Source organism: Phalacrocorax carbo (genome assembly GCF_963921805.1).
Source record: "Phalacrocorax carbo chromosome W unlocalized genomic scaffold, bPhaCar2.1 SUPER_W_unloc_4, whole genome shotgun sequence".
Lineage (NCBI taxonomy): Eukaryota > Metazoa > Chordata > Aves > Suliformes > Phalacrocoracidae > Phalacrocorax > Phalacrocorax carbo.
In genome coordinates, this window is record NW_026990255.1 from 134,667 (window position 1) to 152,637 (window position 17,971).

At 41.5% G+C, this 17,971-nt stretch overlaps 1 protein-coding gene and 1 non-coding gene across 4 annotated transcripts in view; both read left to right on the plus strand.

Annotated features, from left to right (window-relative positions):
• Nucleotides 1–568: 568 nt before the first annotated feature.
• Nucleotides 569–17,971, plus strand: part of LOC104048705 (zinc finger RNA-binding protein-like) — a 49,810-nt gene continuing 32,407 nt past the window's right edge. For all 3 annotated transcript variants that reach the window (XM_064439954.1, XM_064439952.1, XM_064439953.1), the window contains exons 1-2: nucleotides 569–710; nucleotides 980–1,064. In XM_064439954.1, coding sequence (XP_064296024.1) covers nucleotides 674–710; nucleotides 980–1,064 — 122 coding nt within the window. In that variant the 5' untranslated portion in view covers nucleotides 569–673. The remainder of the gene's footprint in view (nucleotides 711–979; nucleotides 1,065–17,971) is intronic.
• Nucleotides 16,360–16,486, plus strand: LOC135310884 (small nucleolar RNA SNORA66). Its single transcript, XR_010370842.1, has one exon. It is a non-coding gene; the product is annotated as a small nucleolar RNA SNORA66 (small nucleolar RNA).

Sequence of the window (17,971 nt, forward strand, 5' to 3'; positions counted from 1 at the left end):
CGGCCTTGTAGCTCTGTGGCCTTGCAGGAGTGATAACTAGGTACCTGCTGTGTATGTCAGTCTTCAGCTTGTTTGGGATAGCTGGTAAATATTAACATGTGCAGTACGGCGCATGGGGAGAAATACCAGTATGTGGCAAGGGCGGTGGTGACCCATTTTACCTACATTTGTTAGTTGAGCTACCTACTGTGGTGTGTTGTGCCTTTGCAGGCAAGAATGAGAAACCGACCCTATCTTTGCAATATGAGTCCACCGGTACAGGTGCGGTGTGACCGTAGGTGCAGAACACAAGATAATGGAGGGAGGAAGCGGGCAGGCGGGCCGTACGTGTCGTGTTACTCTGAGAGCAGCTCTCCCTGGGGACGGGGACGGGGACGGGGACGGGGACTACAGCTCCCAAGAGCCCTTACACATCCCGCGCATGTGCACATGAGGATTCGCGCCTTAAGTGTGGTGGCGGCTCCCGCAGCCTAAGTACCCTCTTCTGGGGGCTGGATGGAGGGGGTGCAGTCATGGGTCAGACTACAACTCCCAGCAGCCCCTCACACGTCTCGCGCGTGCGCAACGTCCTGGCCGCACTCCGCCGTTGTCACCCTAGGTGTGTAGGGGGAAGGGAGCAAGCGCGGCGGAGAGTAGAGGGTGAGAGTTGAGTTGTTGTTTCGAGCTTGGACTCATGATTCCTATATGCCCGGTAGTTTCGTTCACCTATGGTAAGTAACGGTGCTCGGCCTTTATTTGTGCCTGCGCGTGGGGTGGGTGGCCGTGAGGGGAAGGGGATGCGGCCCGCGCGCGGGGCGGGGGAACGGGGAGGGCGTTCTTGAGACGGCGTGTCTGACCTGGCGCTCGCGCGCTCTTTCTGTTTGTCTGTCCTCTTATCTTCCTAATCCTTCGTCTCTTTCTTCCCCTTTCTCCTGCCGGGCCTCCTGTCATGGCCCCGACCACCACCGCCGCTGTCGCTTCTTGGTTATCGTCGCCACAGTGCCCAGCCGGCTGGGAGAAGATGCCAAAATGGCCACCGGCAACTACTTTGGTTTCACCCATAGCGGGGCTGCTGCCCAGTATAGGTAACCCCCACGATCCCTCCTTGCTCCGCCCCTTCCTCTGTCTGGCCCCGGAGCCACCTCTTCCCTCTCCGACTCCGGTCCCGTATCCGTGACCGGGATATCCCCGCCCCTTTGGGGTTGAGTGCCTGTGACTGCTCCCGTCCCCCGCCCCGTGTTGGGGGCTTTTTCTGCACCCCGCTCCTCCGGGATGGTTGTGCTTGGGACGCTTCTGCTTGTCTGCCTCGCCCGCGCGTGTGTTTTCTTGTCCTCCTGGTAAGGTCCTCCCTGTGTCCCCAGTGGTGTGAGGGTGGGGAGGTGGAGCCGGGCACCACGGAGGAGGAGAATTAGCGGCAGCATCAGGTCCCAAGGCCCTTAAATTAAAATGGCCACTTGCAGTCAACAACACCAGCGAGTTACCATCTGCTGCTGCTGGACCCTTCTTCATCTTCAGGGAAGGTGGGATTTGCTCCCCAATTCTTTGCCTCCCCCTATGTCAGCGTGGGAGGATGGAATCCTTTTTATCATAGGTTAAAATTATGCCAACCCAACCCATGGGAGACTGGACAGATAAAGGAAGAGCTGAAGCACCAGAAAGTACAGGGGACTGTCTCATTCTGCTAAAACAATGTTATAATTAATGTATCAGAAACTAGAGAAGGTACTTTGAGGGCCAGGCACCCTTTAAAAAGATTTTCTACTTGGATATCTTAAGGCCAGGAGCAGGTCCTGTAAATCTTGTATAGACATACTACCTTAAATCTTTGTATCTTTATATTCTTTGTGCATTTAAATTGCATATCAGAGTGTTAAAAAAGTAATTGGTAGTATTTGTTATCTTTTTCTGAAATCAAATTACTTAATTTGGCAACAACCAGATACAATCAGGAATATCTTCATATTTTTGCCTTGTATTGGGGTAGCACCTTGAAGTCCACATTTGAATCTATGTTATTTGTTTCATAGATCTGTAATAAAGACCTTCCTTGACTCCTAAGTCTTGGTTAATGGGGAAAAACAGAAGAATAAAGCAAATATATGAGGGGTTATTAACAAATGAATGCAGGTGTGTGCTACTGTTAACTAGCTAATCAAAATTACATGCCTGACAGTTTCAGGAATGTAGAGTTTTATGGGGGTCTTGGAATGACTCCCAATCTAGTCTTTCTTTCCTGGAAATTGGCATAAAGTACATGAATTTTCATTTACTCCAATGTATAATAGTTAAAGGAGAAGATTAAACTTAGCTCGCCTTCTAGTTCTTTTAAGATTAGGTGCTCACAGTATGTCTGTTTTACTTGGCAGTTATAGTGAAATTTGAAACTGGGTGATCATGGGATATGAAGGAGTTGCTAAATAGCATAGAGGGTTTTTTATAAGTAAATAAACTGAGATCCATATATCTGCAGTTTAAAATTATTATTCCTTTTATTATAGAGCTGAGGTGGTCTATAGACTTAATAACCTGAACAACTCGCTAATTTGAAATTTCCTTTTGAATTGCAGTATAAAAACATATATAATGGGAATAAAGTTCAAGTTCAAAATTCTGTTCATAGTTAATCCTAAATGCATTCCTGAGAAAATGGAAAAACTGATTGAAAGAAGCTTTTCCCTTTGCTATCGCAAGTGCAAGACAGTATTCCATTTGCATCTCAGTAAAAGATTCTGCATGTATATTCCGCTCCAGTATATTTGAAAAAGAGATGGTGATGGCAGGGGAAGATAATAAAAGATTTAATATTGTAAAAAGTTCTCTAAGATTGTTACCAGTATTCAAAGTAATAGTTTATAGAAAAACAAAATTCCTGTGTCATTAGAAACTAGGATAACAGAGAATACCAATGGATGTTTATCTGCATAGTTAATACATAGGTGAGTCTCATAAATCCCCATATTTCCCCGCCCCCCCCCCCCAAAAAAAAAACACAAACAACCACAAAAAAACCCCAAAATCTGGTCACAGGAGTAATCCCCGGATTTTTAAGAAGTTGCTCAAAATAGCAAGTTGCTTTAGGAGGGCAAATCAGACACTTGAAACTGAAGACCTTAGTTTTTTGATACATGCCATTTAGAAGTCCTAGTGCTGTGGTTTTTATAGCAAGTAACAGAAACTTTCATAGTGAACATGTTATTAGTCACTTTTTTTTTTTGTTCCCTCTTGAAAAAATGGCTGTCAGAAGTTCTGAGGCACTGGGAGAACTTTTGGCTGCAACTTTAAAGGAATCTCAGTCAGTGTTCCCTAACAATAATATATAGAATCCTGTTGATTTCAGTACTTATTTCAGCTAAGTGCAAAAAATCTGTGTAATTCTTCTTAGGATTCAAGCCTTTTGTGGAATAACTTAAAGTATGAAACTGTTAAATCTTCAGCTGGAGACATGCAGAAGAAAAAAAAACAAAGCAACTTTGCATCAGAAAGAAGAGTTTAAATATAGTTTCTGATAAATAATTTCAAAGGAGAAAAATCTGCTATACTAATAACTAAATGATATTTGAAAGGTGCTTGTAGTAAAGATTTTCTGTATTTAATTCTAGACTTCTTGTAGACCAGTATAAACCCTGTTGGAATTCCAGTTTCTCAAAATGGCAATATTCTAATTTGCATTAATAGTAGTGAAGGGACAATGTATTCAAATTATTGGGTTCAAGGAAATAGCTTCTTAAAATCAACAGTTGAAAAGATGATGAAGCTACTATTGGCATAGAAATCACTTTGTCTGTGATTCTAGTTTATGTGCAGCCATGGTGGCTATTTAAATACTCCCTCATCCTTCACATGAAGGATAAATTAAAATTTGTCCAAGGAATCTAGTATTAACATTAAATACTGATATTTGAAGCAGTTATAAAGGCCAGATTGGTAGCTGCTCAGATGTTAGATCTTGGATTTGGGAAGTTCATGAATACTGTGTGTAGGAGTTGATAACGTATTTACTGCTGTAACAGTGTAAGCAGTATAGTTCCCTGACTTGACTAGAAGAAAGGGAATAGATGTCTGTTTTTATTAGTTTATAAATACAAGTTTTCATAAAGTACATTTGAAATCTTAAATTGTTTCATATTTAATGAAAGGCAGCAAAAGAGCTAACTGCCCTTTAAACCTGTAAATAATGGATTAGAAGCATTCTTGTTCCTTTCAGTGTTGTCACTGCATAAAATTTTCTTCTGCCCTGCTCATTCAAAATTATTTGTGTGCACTACCTGGTGATAACATTGTGACTTAATGAGAGAATCATTAGATTATGTAACTACCGATACAGGAAATTTCTCTGAATTGAAATACATTTGTACTTTCTGCTAGTGGTGGTATTGGGGCCTAAGGTTATAAATCTGTGTGCAATGCAAAACTCATCTGTTACTTATTTAAGTAACTGTATTAATCCCTCTTTTTAGGAGCCTGAAATCAATGTGGAATTTGGTGATACTAGTCCTCTTTACTTTGTGTGTGTGTGTGTGTGCGCGCGCGCGCATGCGTTCTGTAGGCCACCTGAACCACTGTGTCTATTCAGTTTGAAATGAGCAACCTAATATTGGCTTGTCTTTTATGTGTAAAAAATATTAGCATTCCTGATTCAGTGCTGGAGAAGATAGTTATGCTTTTATTTTAAAGTTGGCTGACTGAAATGTAGGGATGCTGATGGAGAGGTAGGGACACTGAAAAATGTTTGGATAGAGAAGTGTGCAAATATGGTGGTCTCAACCTTGTGTTAAGATTTTTGTTTATGTTAAGAAGATAAAAATCTTTGAGTGTCTGAGTTTCATCTTAGTGATGTTCATACTGTGTCCTTGCTCTAATGAGACAGGTCACAGATGGGAGGTTCTTGGGTAGTTAGGAGTGATCTGTTAACTTTGAACTGCTATCAAGTAGTATGAATATTACTAAGTGTGGTGAGCCTTCACAGATAAAGGCAATTGTAGCAGTTAGGGTCCAGAGCCAATCACAGTGCCTGCGAATTTAGGTTAAGATGCAGCCATATGGAAGTGAACTCTTGCAATTATAGCTAGTTTGGCATTCAAGTGCAGCACGCAATGTTACAGGATATTCAAGACTGGTGCAGAACAACAAAGGTAGGTGAAATGCTGTGGATGGATAAGTTGGCTACTGAGAATTGTTTGGGGGTGGAGTTTTTTTCACATTTGCTAGTACTTCTAACTTCTGTCTTCAGTGTCTGCCTTGGTTACCTCTTCAACTAGATACTGGTTTCAAAAGTATTCAGTCTTTCAGAGATGTTAGGGCTGTAATCCACACAGGCCTACTAGCCCAAGCTTAAAGTATCACTAAGCATAATTCAGACTTGTACTGGTGGACAACAGGAAGATAGGGACGATGTTGAGTAGGACTTAAGGCTTATTCTGAAGTGAAAATGTACCAAAATGTTAGTCTTAAGTGCTATCTTAAACATGCTGTTCTAGCACAAGAAGCCTTCAGTAAGTTACTGCTGTTTATAAAAAGATTTTGATATACTTATTTTCAAAATCAGTGAGGTCCCACTCTCAAAGGAGATATGTCAACATTAGGCAATAAGGGGCTCTGGGTTTCTTAACATGGGCTGCATGCTGTTATTGCAGTTGTCTAATGATGGGGAGACAGAGGAGGTAGTGGTAATTAGGGATGAAAGGTGCCTCACTAATCAGAGGAGCCTTTGTCACTTTTAGGAGGGAAGTCCGCCAACTAGTTTAAATTTCCATCAGGCTCATTTCTTTAGGAACCAAGCAGTTAGAGAAGCTTTTCTGTTAATGGTATAGTTATATCCTTCATAGTTGTAACCTCAAAATGGATTGATGGTTATAGGCTTAAATCTGGGGTGTTAAATTAGGTATAAAATTTTGTCTGCTACTTAAATTCAACAATGGTAGGTTAAAGTGTAGTTGCATTATTGGTACCTAGAAAAGTAAAATAGTAGCTTAAGGCAGGAAATATAGAATGTTTTAAAAATTGAATAAAATTTTCTGTACTAGTAAAGTGTCTTTCCTTTTATAGAGAACTTGCCAATTTTAGTATTTTCCTGTTTAACATCTTCATTAATCATCTGGGTGATGGGGCAGAGTGTACTCTCAGCAAATTTGCTGATGACACAAAACTGGGAGCAGCGGCTGATGTGCCAGAGGGTTGTGCTGCCATCCAGAGAGATCTCAACGGGCTGGAGAGATGGGCTGATAGGAACATCAAAGTTCAACAGGTGGAAGTGCAAAGTCCAGCACCTGGGGAGGAATGACTCCATGTACCACTATATGCTGGGGGCCACCCAGCTGGAAAGCAGCTTGGCAGAAAAGGACCTGGGGGGTCCTGGTGAACACCAAGCTGAACTTGAGCCAATAATGTGCCCTTGCAGCAAAGAAGGCAAATGGCATCCTGGGCTGCATTAGACAAAGTATTGCCAGCAGGTTGAGGGAGCTGATCCTTCCTCTCTAACCCAGCACCGGTGAGGCCATGCCTGGAGTCCTGTGTCCAGTTCTGGGCTCCCCAGTGTGAGACATGGACATACTGGAGAGAGTTCAATGAAAGGCCACAAAGATGATGAAGGGACTGGAGCCTCCCTCCTATGAGGAAAGGCCGAGAGAGATGGGACTGTTTAGCCTAGAGATGAGAAGGCTCAGGGGGATCTTATTAATGTATATAAATACCTGAAGGAAGGGTGCGAAGAGGACAGAACCAGGCTCTTTTCAGTGGTGCCTAATGCCAGGACCAGAGGCAATAGGCACAAACTGAAACACAGGAGGTTCCCTCTGAACATCAGGAAAGTGGTTTTTGTGTTGTGGTGTTGTTTTTTTTTTGTGTTTTTTTTTTTTTTTTTACTGTGAGGGTGACTGAGCCCAGGGAACTTGTGGAGATTCAAAAGCTGCCTGGACATGGTCCTGGGCAACTGGCTCTAGGTGGCCCTGCTTGAGTGGGATTGGACCCCCAGATGACCTTCAGAGGTCCCTTCCAACCTCTGCCGTTCTTGCAGTTATGTTGTGATGTACAGTGAGGAAAACATCACAGAATTTGATTGGATTTCAATGAGGTAGTGAGTCTAAATGTGAAGATGAATAAACAGCAAGGGTGTATTGAAAACATAAGGATATTCATTATTGATGGTATATGGTTTAGCTATCCATTAGCAATCAGCATTTTTTTTGTAGTGGAATGATGGCAAGGATGTTTTAGAAACAAGGAAGAGGAAGGGAAACTTAAAATTACTACAGAGAACTGTCTTTTTTAGGCCATGTGTAGTTAAACCATAGACTATGTTACCAGGAGCTGCTAAAATATAACAGAATTTGAGAGGATTGCACATGTACATGCCTTCAGGCCTAGTGAATTGTATTACAATCAATGTTCTGTTCACAAAGCTGTAATAATAGGAAATAATAATTTTCATTAAAATTCTAAAAAGATAAAATCAGTCTTTAAAATTTTATGCCTGTAGTGAGTGACGGGCTCTAGTAAAACAGAAGTCTTCTAAAATACAACTTACTGTAGTGTAATGTTTCATTTCACCATTTAATGTTGTTTATTGTCAAGTATGATTAGGGGAAAAAGCTCATTTGATTTTTTTTAAAAATTATTATTACTACTTTGGTTTTTTACTTTACTCTGCCCAGGTTCCATTAACACACCTGAAACTTCATCTGACCGGTTACTCAGTAGTGCTTCTTTATAGGTTAGAAACTGAAGCAGCAGCAGATTGTAGTGCTGCTTTCAGGTTTTGGAGAGTTAAGTCATACTTGTTTCAGTCTTCATATCCCTGAAAGAAAAACTGCAAAATTGGGGTTTTTTTTGCTATTCTGATACTAATAGTCTATGAAACATTGAGAAAACTGGCAGTTAGGTCTCAATGAATATAGTTCCCTTAATGCTAAACTGTTCAAATATTCCTAAAAATTAGAATTTGAGAAATAAGGCTCAATTAGTGTGGGATGGATTTTTTTGTTGTTGTTGTTTTGGGGTTTTGGTGGGTTTCTCGGTTGGTTGGTTTTGGGTTGTGTTTTGTTTTGTTTTAGTTTAAGATATTTGTATAGCCTGAAAATTACTTCTGCATTTCCATGAAAAAAAACCTCAGAAATTACAACTAAAACGTATTCCTTGCGGGAAGCTGGTAGTTCAGGTAGAGACAAAATTGGCAACTGAACACACAGCTGCTCGCTCACATCCCTGTGGGATGGGGAAGAGAATTGGACGAACAAAAGAACTTGGGTTGAGATAAGCACAGTTAAATGATTACAATAAAACAATAATAATAATGTTTATGAGAATAATGACAATAATGTTAATATAAAATGGAAAAGGAAGGGAAAGGGAAAAAAAAGGAAAAAACCACAGAAACACAAACGATACAACCGCTCACCACCCACCGACCGACACTACCTGTCCCCGAGCCGCGATTGCTTCCTCCCTTCACCGGCCCGCTCCTCCCAGTTAACATACTGGGCATGACGTTACATGATATGGAATATCCCTTTGGTCAGTTTGAATCCGCTCTCTTAGCTGTGCCCCCTCCCCTCCCAGCTTCTTGTGCACCCGGCAGAGCATGGGAAGCTAGAAATGTCCTTGACTAGTACAAGCGCTACCCAGCAACAGCCCAAAATATCTGTGTGTTCTCTCAACATTTTTTTTTCCATGCTAAGTTCAAAGCACAGCACTATACCAGCTAGAGAGAAGAAAATGAACTCTATCCCACCTAAAACCATGACAGTATCCACCCCTTATTCCATATCATTGACATCATGCTCAGGTCCCATACTATCCAATACAATTTCAATAATCCCTACCCACCTTCTGATCCTTTAACAGGATATACAGATTTTCATTTATCATTCCCCTAGTGTATGGACCACCCCTGTAAAATGCCTGTGAAACGTCCATTGAGTTCTTTTAGCCCATGACTTCGGGTTCCGTCTATTGTAAGAGTCTTTCAGAGAGGTGCTCTGTGTGGTGTTGGTTTGTTGCATGCTGAAGTCAGTCCTTGTTCCATCACCGCTGCACTGGTAGTCCTTGTTCTCTCACTGCTGCACTTTGCTTGGTTCAGTTGAAAGTTCATTTGCTATTATTATTAATTGGGAGATTCCCACCATGATAACATTCCATTGATATGGCATATAGCAACCATAGTAGTGATGACGTACAACATTATATAGCAATTAGCAGCATATTATTCAGTTCATTGGCTGTTTTCACCCAAAATCAAATCCCCTTGAGGCACACACCGGACTCCTCCATCCTCCCGCATCACCCACCAAGTGCACCCAGGTCCTCGAGCAAACGCAATCTCACGAGTGGGTTTGCCTTTGCCTGAAGCAGGAATAACCCAAACTGTTTTGCCCAACATATTTTTTATGTGCACTACAGGGACTCTATCCCCTTCCACAGTACGTAGGATTTCTGATTGGGCAGGGCCAGCTCCATTGGCAGATCCCCTCGTGTTGACTAACCAGGTGGCTTTTGCTAAATGTGTATCCCAGTGTTTAAATGTTCCACCCCCATTGCTCTCAGTGTAGATTTTAACAATCCATTGTACCGTTCAATGTTTCCAGAGGCTGGTGCATAATAGGGGATGTGATACACCCACTCAATACCATGCTCTTTGGCCCAGGTGTCTATGAGGTTCTTGCGGAAATGAGTCCCGTTATCTGACTCAGTTCTCTCTGGGGTGCCATGTCTCCACAGGACTTGTTTTTTGAGACCCAGGATAGTGTTCCGGGCAGTGGCGTGGGGCACAGGATATGTTTCCAGCCATCTGGTGGTTGCTTCCACCATTGTAGACACATGGCGCTTGCCTTGGTGGGTTTGTGGGAGTGTGATATAGTCAATTTGCTAGGCCTGCCCATATTTATATTTCAGCCATCATCCCCCATACCACAGAGGCTTTACCTGCTTTGCTTGCTTGATTGCAGCACGTTTCACATTCGTGGATAACCTGCGCAATAATGTCCATGGTCAAGTCCACCCCTCGATCACGAGCCCACCTGTATGTTGCATCTCTCCCTTGATGGCCTGAGGTGTCATGGGCCCATCGAGCTAGAAATAGTTCACCCTTATGTTGCCAGTCCAGATCCACCTCAGCCACTTCAATCTTGGCAGCCTGATCCACCTGCTGCTTGTTTCGATGTTCTTCAGTGGCTCGACTCTTGGGGACGTGAGCATCCACATGACGTACTTTCACAACCAGGTTCTCTACCCAGGCACCAATATCTTGCCACAATGTGGCAGCCCAGATGGGTTTACCTCTGCGCTGCCAGTTGCTTTGCTTCCACTGCTGTAGCCAGCCCCACAGGGCATTTGCCACCATCCAGGAGTCAGTATAGAGAGAGAGCACTGGCCACTTTTCCCATTCAGCAATGTCTAAGGCCAGCTGGATGGCCTTTACTTCTGCAAACTGGCTCGATTCACCTTCTCCTTCAGCAGTTTCTGCTACTTGTCGTGTAAGACTCCATACAGCAGCCTTCCATCTTCGGTGCTTTCCCACAAGGCGACAGGACCCATCAGTGAACAGGGCATATTGCTTCTCCTTTTCTGGCAGTTTGTTATAGAGTGGGGCTTCTTCAGCACGTGTGACCTCCTCCTCTGGTGATATTCCAAAATCTTTGCCTTCTGGCCAGTCCATAATCACTTCCAAGATTCCTGGGCGACTGGGGTTTGAGTAGCTGCAGTGTCTGTCATAGGGGTTTGAGTGGCCGAGGTACTCGTTGCTTTCCTTGTCTTTGTCTTTTGAGATCCAGCAACCTTCTCTTTCCCTTGGGGGTACTGAATAGTGTTAAATATGGCTCGATAGGCATGAGCCAGGCCCCAGCACATTGCAGTGATCTGTATCTCTCTGGAATTACCAGGGTGACAACATACTTCCTCCAAATATTCTACTAATTTTTCAAGATTCTGCACTTGTTCAGGGGTGAAGTCCCACATCACGGGGGGTGCCCACCGTCTTAGGCATTTGCCCATACTATCCCACATACCCTGCCACGCATAGTTGTCGAGCCTTGGGGCAGATCTCTGGATGATATTCTTAACTTGCTTATTAACCTTAGGCAGAACTGACACTGTCTGCCAGAGCAATATCAATGGATGTATCTTGATTACCCAAGGATGTTCAAGATACTGAAAAGTTGTTGTAATGAAGGAGGAGACATTCTATAAGATGGTAGCTGAAATACAGTAACGGCTTCCATGCAAGACCTAAATAACCGATAACAGTCAAGGCCAGTGTTTTAATAACAAGTCTCCTAGGCAAAACATCTCTAATCACTGCAGAGCACAGCAAACTGAAAAAACCAACAGCAAGTTTTAACATGTACTTTACAATCGGCCTAGTAAAGACTGGACAAACTAGTACTGAGAGCAGATGAATCAATGCGGTGACCAGCAACTGTTATTATCTCAAACCCTTCGGGCCCCACGTTGGGTGCCAAAAATGGACTGTCGTGATTCAGCCTCAGCTGGCAACTGAACACCACGCAGCCGCTTGCTCACTCCCCCCACCCCTGTGGGATGGGGAAGAGAATCGGACGAGCAAAAGAACTTGTGGGTTGAGATAAGCACAGTTTAATGATTACAATAAAATAATAATAATAATAGTGATTATGATAATAATGACAATAATGTTAATATAATAAAATGGAGAAGGAAGGGAAAGGGAAAAAAAAAAGGAAAAAAACCACAGAAACACGAACGATACAACCGCTCACCACCCACCGACCGACGCTGCCCGTCCCTGAGCCGCGATTGCTTCCTCCCTCCCCCAGCCAGCTCCTGCCAGTTAACATACTGGGCATGACGTTACATGATATGGAATATCCCTTTGGTCAGTTTGAATCCGCTCTCTTAGCTGTGCCCCCTCCCCTCCCGGCTTCTTGTGCACCCAGCAGAGCATGGGAGGCTAGACATGTCCTTGACTAGTATAAGTGCTACCCAGCAACAGCCTAAACATCTGTGTGTTATCTCAACAGGGTTTTTTTTCATGCTAATTTCAAAGCACAACACTATACCAGCTAGAGTGAAGAAAATTAACTCTATCCCACCTAAAACCATGACATAACTCTATATCAATATAGCATTCTTCAGAAAACTAAAAAAAAATTACATGTCCTTTGCCTCTAGGAAGAGAATTTTCAGTGTTTATCACCCTAAACGGAGCTGGAATTGTAACAGCATTAATGTGCGTGTTGGCTGTTAGTACAGAGATGCACTGGAGATCAGCATTTTTGTATTCCTTTGGCTTATGTGCACATGAATTACAATTAATTTTTGTTTTTAAATTAAATCAGTGTGATGAAAAGCAAGGCTTATAGGGAATATTTTATGTGCTTTCCTCTATATATACCTTTTACATGCTGTATAACTTATATGGAAATAGACTGTGTTTTTCTGAAAGTTTATTCCTCTGACAATAATTGCTACAGATACCTTATTAAGTTTCTTAATGCATGACTTCACAGATATGCCAATGTGGAAAATAAAATATCTTACAATCTTAAGTCACCTGGCAAAATAGGTAGCATTGTATCAAAGTGTTGCATTTTTTTGATATTGTTAATGTGCAATAAATAAATGACGCTTTCTACCTTCAATTTATTTAAAAAAACCAAAACAAAACAAAAAACCAACCTGAACACCTTTATTAGAGAAGGCCAATAGCTGGAAATGAAAAAGGACAAGAGCAGAGTGTTCTCCAGAAAATAATTTAGTATTTGTTTCTTAAATGCTCATAATTCTCTGTCATTCTTGGGCTGATAAATTACAGGAAATCCAGACCTTCTGTCAGTGTCACTATATAAAAGTAACTAACAAGTGAGGATTCTGCTATTTCAGATCTAATTATAATACAAGTTCTCATCCAAGCTTTTTTTTTGTGGAAGAATGTTGCTCATTTGCAAACCTATATTAAATAGCTATTTAAATTAGACAAACCTGTGTGGTTTTGGAACTGGAGAACAGTGTTTTGCTAAGTGGACACCAATACTTCATTAATTGCTATTGATCAGCACTTTCTGCCTCCTAGCCAGCTTCTGACTTAAAATCATTTTAGGTGTGCTGCCATCTTTTTTCACTTTGGAAGCCCATATTTCTTTTTCTGTATAAAAACACTGCTACAGTTTCCTTGTTGAAGATCTTTGTGTGGTTCAGAAAATATTTTTAATTGCTTCTTGAACATTTGGGGTTTTGAAAAGGGGAATAAAAATTACTAACATATAAAATAATCTAGCTATTTTAATAACTAATATGGAATAGTGATGATTAACACCTTTTTGAGAGCTGCTTCTCAGGGTGTGGACTTTTTGTTGCTGGTGTTTTAATACAACTTAGCCAAATGTAAGTGTTTAGGCTGGACTTTTCCAAGCTGAATATCTACCTAGAATTTTTAAATTAACTTTTTTTAAAGCTATACTATAGTTTAATTGAGTTTATAAGCTATACTATAGCTTAATTTGTGGTATAGAATTGGGCAGGGAGATCTTAATGACACTGATACCTTAGTGTTTTGGAATGGGGACTTAGAATTTGCAAATGGGAAAAAGATTTTTACGTGTTATACTGTTTCAGAATCACAGTTCTGAGTGTACACAGCAATATTAAACGTTGATACCATGAAAAGTAGCTGCAGTGTTAGTCTTATGTCCAGCTTGCAAAGTATCAAAGCAAAACATGCACCAGTCTCGGGAACACTTGATTTTACTTGGTGAAAGGAGTTTTGTACACCAGACAGCAATATGGACAAGGCTAATTTTTGCTGTGGCCTTTGCTCTGGGATGAATTCTGCAAGACTGTGAGCCAGTGTGGCCCTTCAGTCCCCAGAAAATCAGATTGATGTGAAATTGGAGATTAGTGTGGAGAAAGATACATGGTCACAGCTTACTGCAGTCATGCATGTATTTTGTTACTATAGCTCATCTGACATACTGTATTTCATTGTTGCTCTAATAACTTGATCAGGTGCCAAAGTCTTTTGGAGTCTTATTTATTGGGACTGAGTTTAAATACTTGATGTGGTGCAGTATGGAAAATTATTACTTAAGTATTAAGTAATAGTAAAGATTAGTAAAAGAATTGTAGAGAAGGAGCTGGCAGAGGTGGTTAGTAGAATTAGAAGAGTTATTGAATAGGAATAATTGCAATGGAATACCCTAGGGATTGGTCTTGAGTCTTACTTAGTATTTATATTAGTGTGGTGTGTCGTGTTATTTGATGCAAGGGAAATATTGTCAATACACAGGTAACTTCACAAGAAGTTGCTCTGAGGAAGCTAGACTGTTTGGAAAGAAAGCAGTCTGGAGCAGAGTGGGTAGCACAGCTGAAACTTCATCTGAAATGATGCATACAGTTCTTGCCATCAAGAAAGAAGAGTAGATAATACTAGGTGTGGTGGTTTAGCCCCAGTCAGCAACCAAGCACCATGCAGCTGCTTGCTCACTCCCCCCTGGTGGGACGGGGGAGAGAATCGGAAGAGTAAAAGTGAGGAAACTCATGGTTTGAGATAAAGACAGTTTAATAGGTAAAGCAAAAGCTGCGTGCGGAAGCAAAGCAAAACAAGGAATTCATTCACTACTTCCCATGGGTGGGCAGGCAGGTGTTCAGCCATCTTCATGAAAGCAGGGCTCCATCACATGTAACGGTTACTTGGGAAGACAAACACCATTACTACAAACATCCCCCCTTCCTTCTTCCCCCAGCTTTATATACTGAGCATGATGTCATATGGTATGGAATATCCCATTGGTCAGTTTGGGTAGCTGTCCTGGCTGTGTCCCCTCCCAGCTTCTTGTGCACCTGGCAGAGCACGGGGAGCTGAAAAAGTCCTTGACCAGTGTAAGCACTACTTAGCAACAGCCAAAACACCTCCACATTATCACCACTGTTTCCAGCAAAACTCCAAAACATAGCCCCATACTAGCTACTACGAAGAAATTTAACTCTGTCCCAGCTGAAACCAGGACAGTATCCACCCCTTATTCCATACCATTTACATCGTGCTCAGGTTCCACACTATCCAATACAACCTCATTAACTTCCCCCCCGCCTTCCCATCCTTTGATAAAATACACAGATATCATTTAGTCCACGGCTTTGGGCTCCATCTGTTCTTGTGGTCACACAGGACAGGAGAGGTGGTGTGTTGCATGGACTTACTGGGCACCAAAGCCAGCTCAGGTCGGGTCACTGCTGCACTTGCCCTGCTTCTTGAAAGGCTTGTCCCCCATTGGTTCGGGTGGTTCCTGCTGTAGTAATTCCTATAACATGCAACTCAAATCACAGGTTACAACAATTTAAAGGTATAGCCAGTACAATCTCCACCCCTGGCCCCTTTGGGCCAGGTTATAGTTTTTAACATTGCAATGAACTCCTCCCCTTGCTCCCAGCCTGGCTAGCAACCAGGGGTTTCTGCTGTAGTAATTTCTATAACATGTAACTCAAATCCCGGGTTACAACAATTTAAAGGTATTTCCATTACAATCTCCACCCCTGGTCCATTTGGATCAGACCATCAGGTTTAACGTTTAAATGAATCAGGTTTAAATGAACTCCTCCCCTTGCCCCTGCTCTGGTTTGGACTTATCCACAGACTGTAGTCCTTTAGGGTTGTACCTGCTCCAAGCGGAGCCTTACCCAGGAGCCACAGTCTCTCCAGGGGTACACCTGCTGCAGCATAGACTTATCCAGAGCCACGGTCGCTTTGAGGTGCGCCTGTTCCAGCGTGGCCTTCTGCATGGGCCTTAATGCTTTCAGAGCTATACCTGCTCCAACATGGCTTTGCCCCATTGGCTTCAGTCCCTCCAGAAGTAAGCCTGCTCTGTTGTGGGCTTATCCATGGCCACACATTTTGAGGTGCTCCAGCATGGCCTCATGCGTAGCCACTGATGCTTCAAGGTGTACCTGCTGCAGCATGGACTTATCTACAGCCACAGACACTTTGAGGTGTACCTTCTCCAAGATGGATTTATCCTTGGGCCACAGTTGCCTCGGAGGTATACCTGCTGTGGCACAGACATAACTGGGGCACTAGGATAGGTGCAAAGAACAACTGCAAGAAATATCAGTGGAATAGGGAGTCTGGCAAAATAGTCTGGGAGGAGGTAAGTTCATCTTAGCGAACGTGATGAGGCACTAATCACCAAACAAGGATTAAAAACTCTTGTAAGTTAAATGAAGTTGGCACAAAAATCTTTTTATATAAATGAATTACGTGAACATGTCTGGTCATCTTAATGTTAAAAGGTTCTCAGTAAGACCATGAGGGGAAAAAACCATACATCATAAATTTAGAAAAGATGTTGCCCTGAATTTCTGTAACATAACTTTTAAAAAGGAAGAAGCAGTCAGTTCTAGAATATTTTACTTGTAGTCTTGCAAACTTGATCACTAGCTCTTCATGATGTTGCAGAAGCAAGGGAACATGTTTCCTAAAGTAAACATGGTCATAGAACTATGTTAGCCTTAGAAATCAAATTATTTGGTCTGTTAAACTTCCTTACCATGGTATAGAATCGATACAAAAATGGTACAGAAGAAATGAAATTGTAGTAGAATCTTGTCAATAGTCCTGCCCATAATGATCACAATCTCTTCACAATATTAAATACTGAAAACTGTCAGGCAGCTTTAATAACATATATTCTGAGAACAAAAGCATTCTCTTTGATAAACTGACTGATACTATTACCTTATAGTATGTTGTGAACACTATTGTATTTCATAATAGTAACTTAAGCATGGTTTCATGAAACTTGAAGAGCCGAATTAATGCTTCCTGGACAGGTCCCTGTTCTTTCTCCCCCTCCTGTTTTTTCCCCCTGCTTCCATACATATAACTTACGTGGGTTCTGGCACTCAGCAGATTGTTTTGAGAGTTCCAATGTTTCTAACATTTCTACCATGTTAGAAAATAAGCTCAGAAAAAAATCATAGTTTTCTGCTAGATTAATGAGTTAAATCAGTGCATTGAATAGCTTGACAAGTAGCAGAACTAGCACTAGGGTTGGAATAGGATGGTATAGCCAGGTTTAGTATATGGGAGGAAGGAAGAATAAGAGTGGGGATAGGATGGAACAAGACTTTTCCTCATTGGCAGTATTAGACTGTTGATGTGTTCAAGTACAGTCTGAGTCAAATAGCCTGCTACCTGTTTTCTCAGTTTAATGTATTTTTAGTGGATACATATGATAATGTGAATTACCTCAGAACTTTTTAATATTTTACACTTCTGTTAGATATATAGATAACGCAGCCTAATTTTATAGATTGTCATTCACTTTTACCATCATAAAATAGTCTTCCTGAATTTTCTGGTGGAGTCTGATTTCTCACCTTAAACTGACAAAACAGAGAAACTGCCTATATGCATCAAGTAGGAGGAATTGTTTCAAGCAGTAGTGGGAGCTATACCACAGTGGTTCAGGTCTTTTCCTTCCACTGTTATGCTAAGAAGCTGAAAATAAAACAAAACATAATTGTGAGTACATCTCACAACTGAATTAAATTTGGATGGAATGCAAGTGTTTTTTTAAGCAATCAAGGGCCTATGGGAAGAAGGTGGAGCCCAGGCATGTAATCCAATAATAATAAAATTTTCTCTCTGTTTCTGCTGTAAGAATGTGGGGTTTTGTATATTGAAGTTAATTTTAATTACAGCAGAACCCATTACAAAATCAGTTTTTCTTAAAAAAAAAAATCTAAACACAAGGGAGTTATAGAAATGTCTTTTGCAAAAATAGTAGTATCTATAGCTAAAAGGTGCTTTGTTTCTGGTAGTTATGTCAGAGAGAATATTGCAGTCTTTAGGAAAAAAATACTGTAACTTTTGGTTTTTGAGCATAACCATACTGCAATTACACTTTGCCACTGAGTATGTTTGCTTCAAGTGAAATTTCATTTTTCTGTTTTCTTCTAAAAAGTAAGGGATACTACCTCCTTGATAGGCATGGAATTAGTTTTGAATTGTCTTTTAATAGTGCTATGG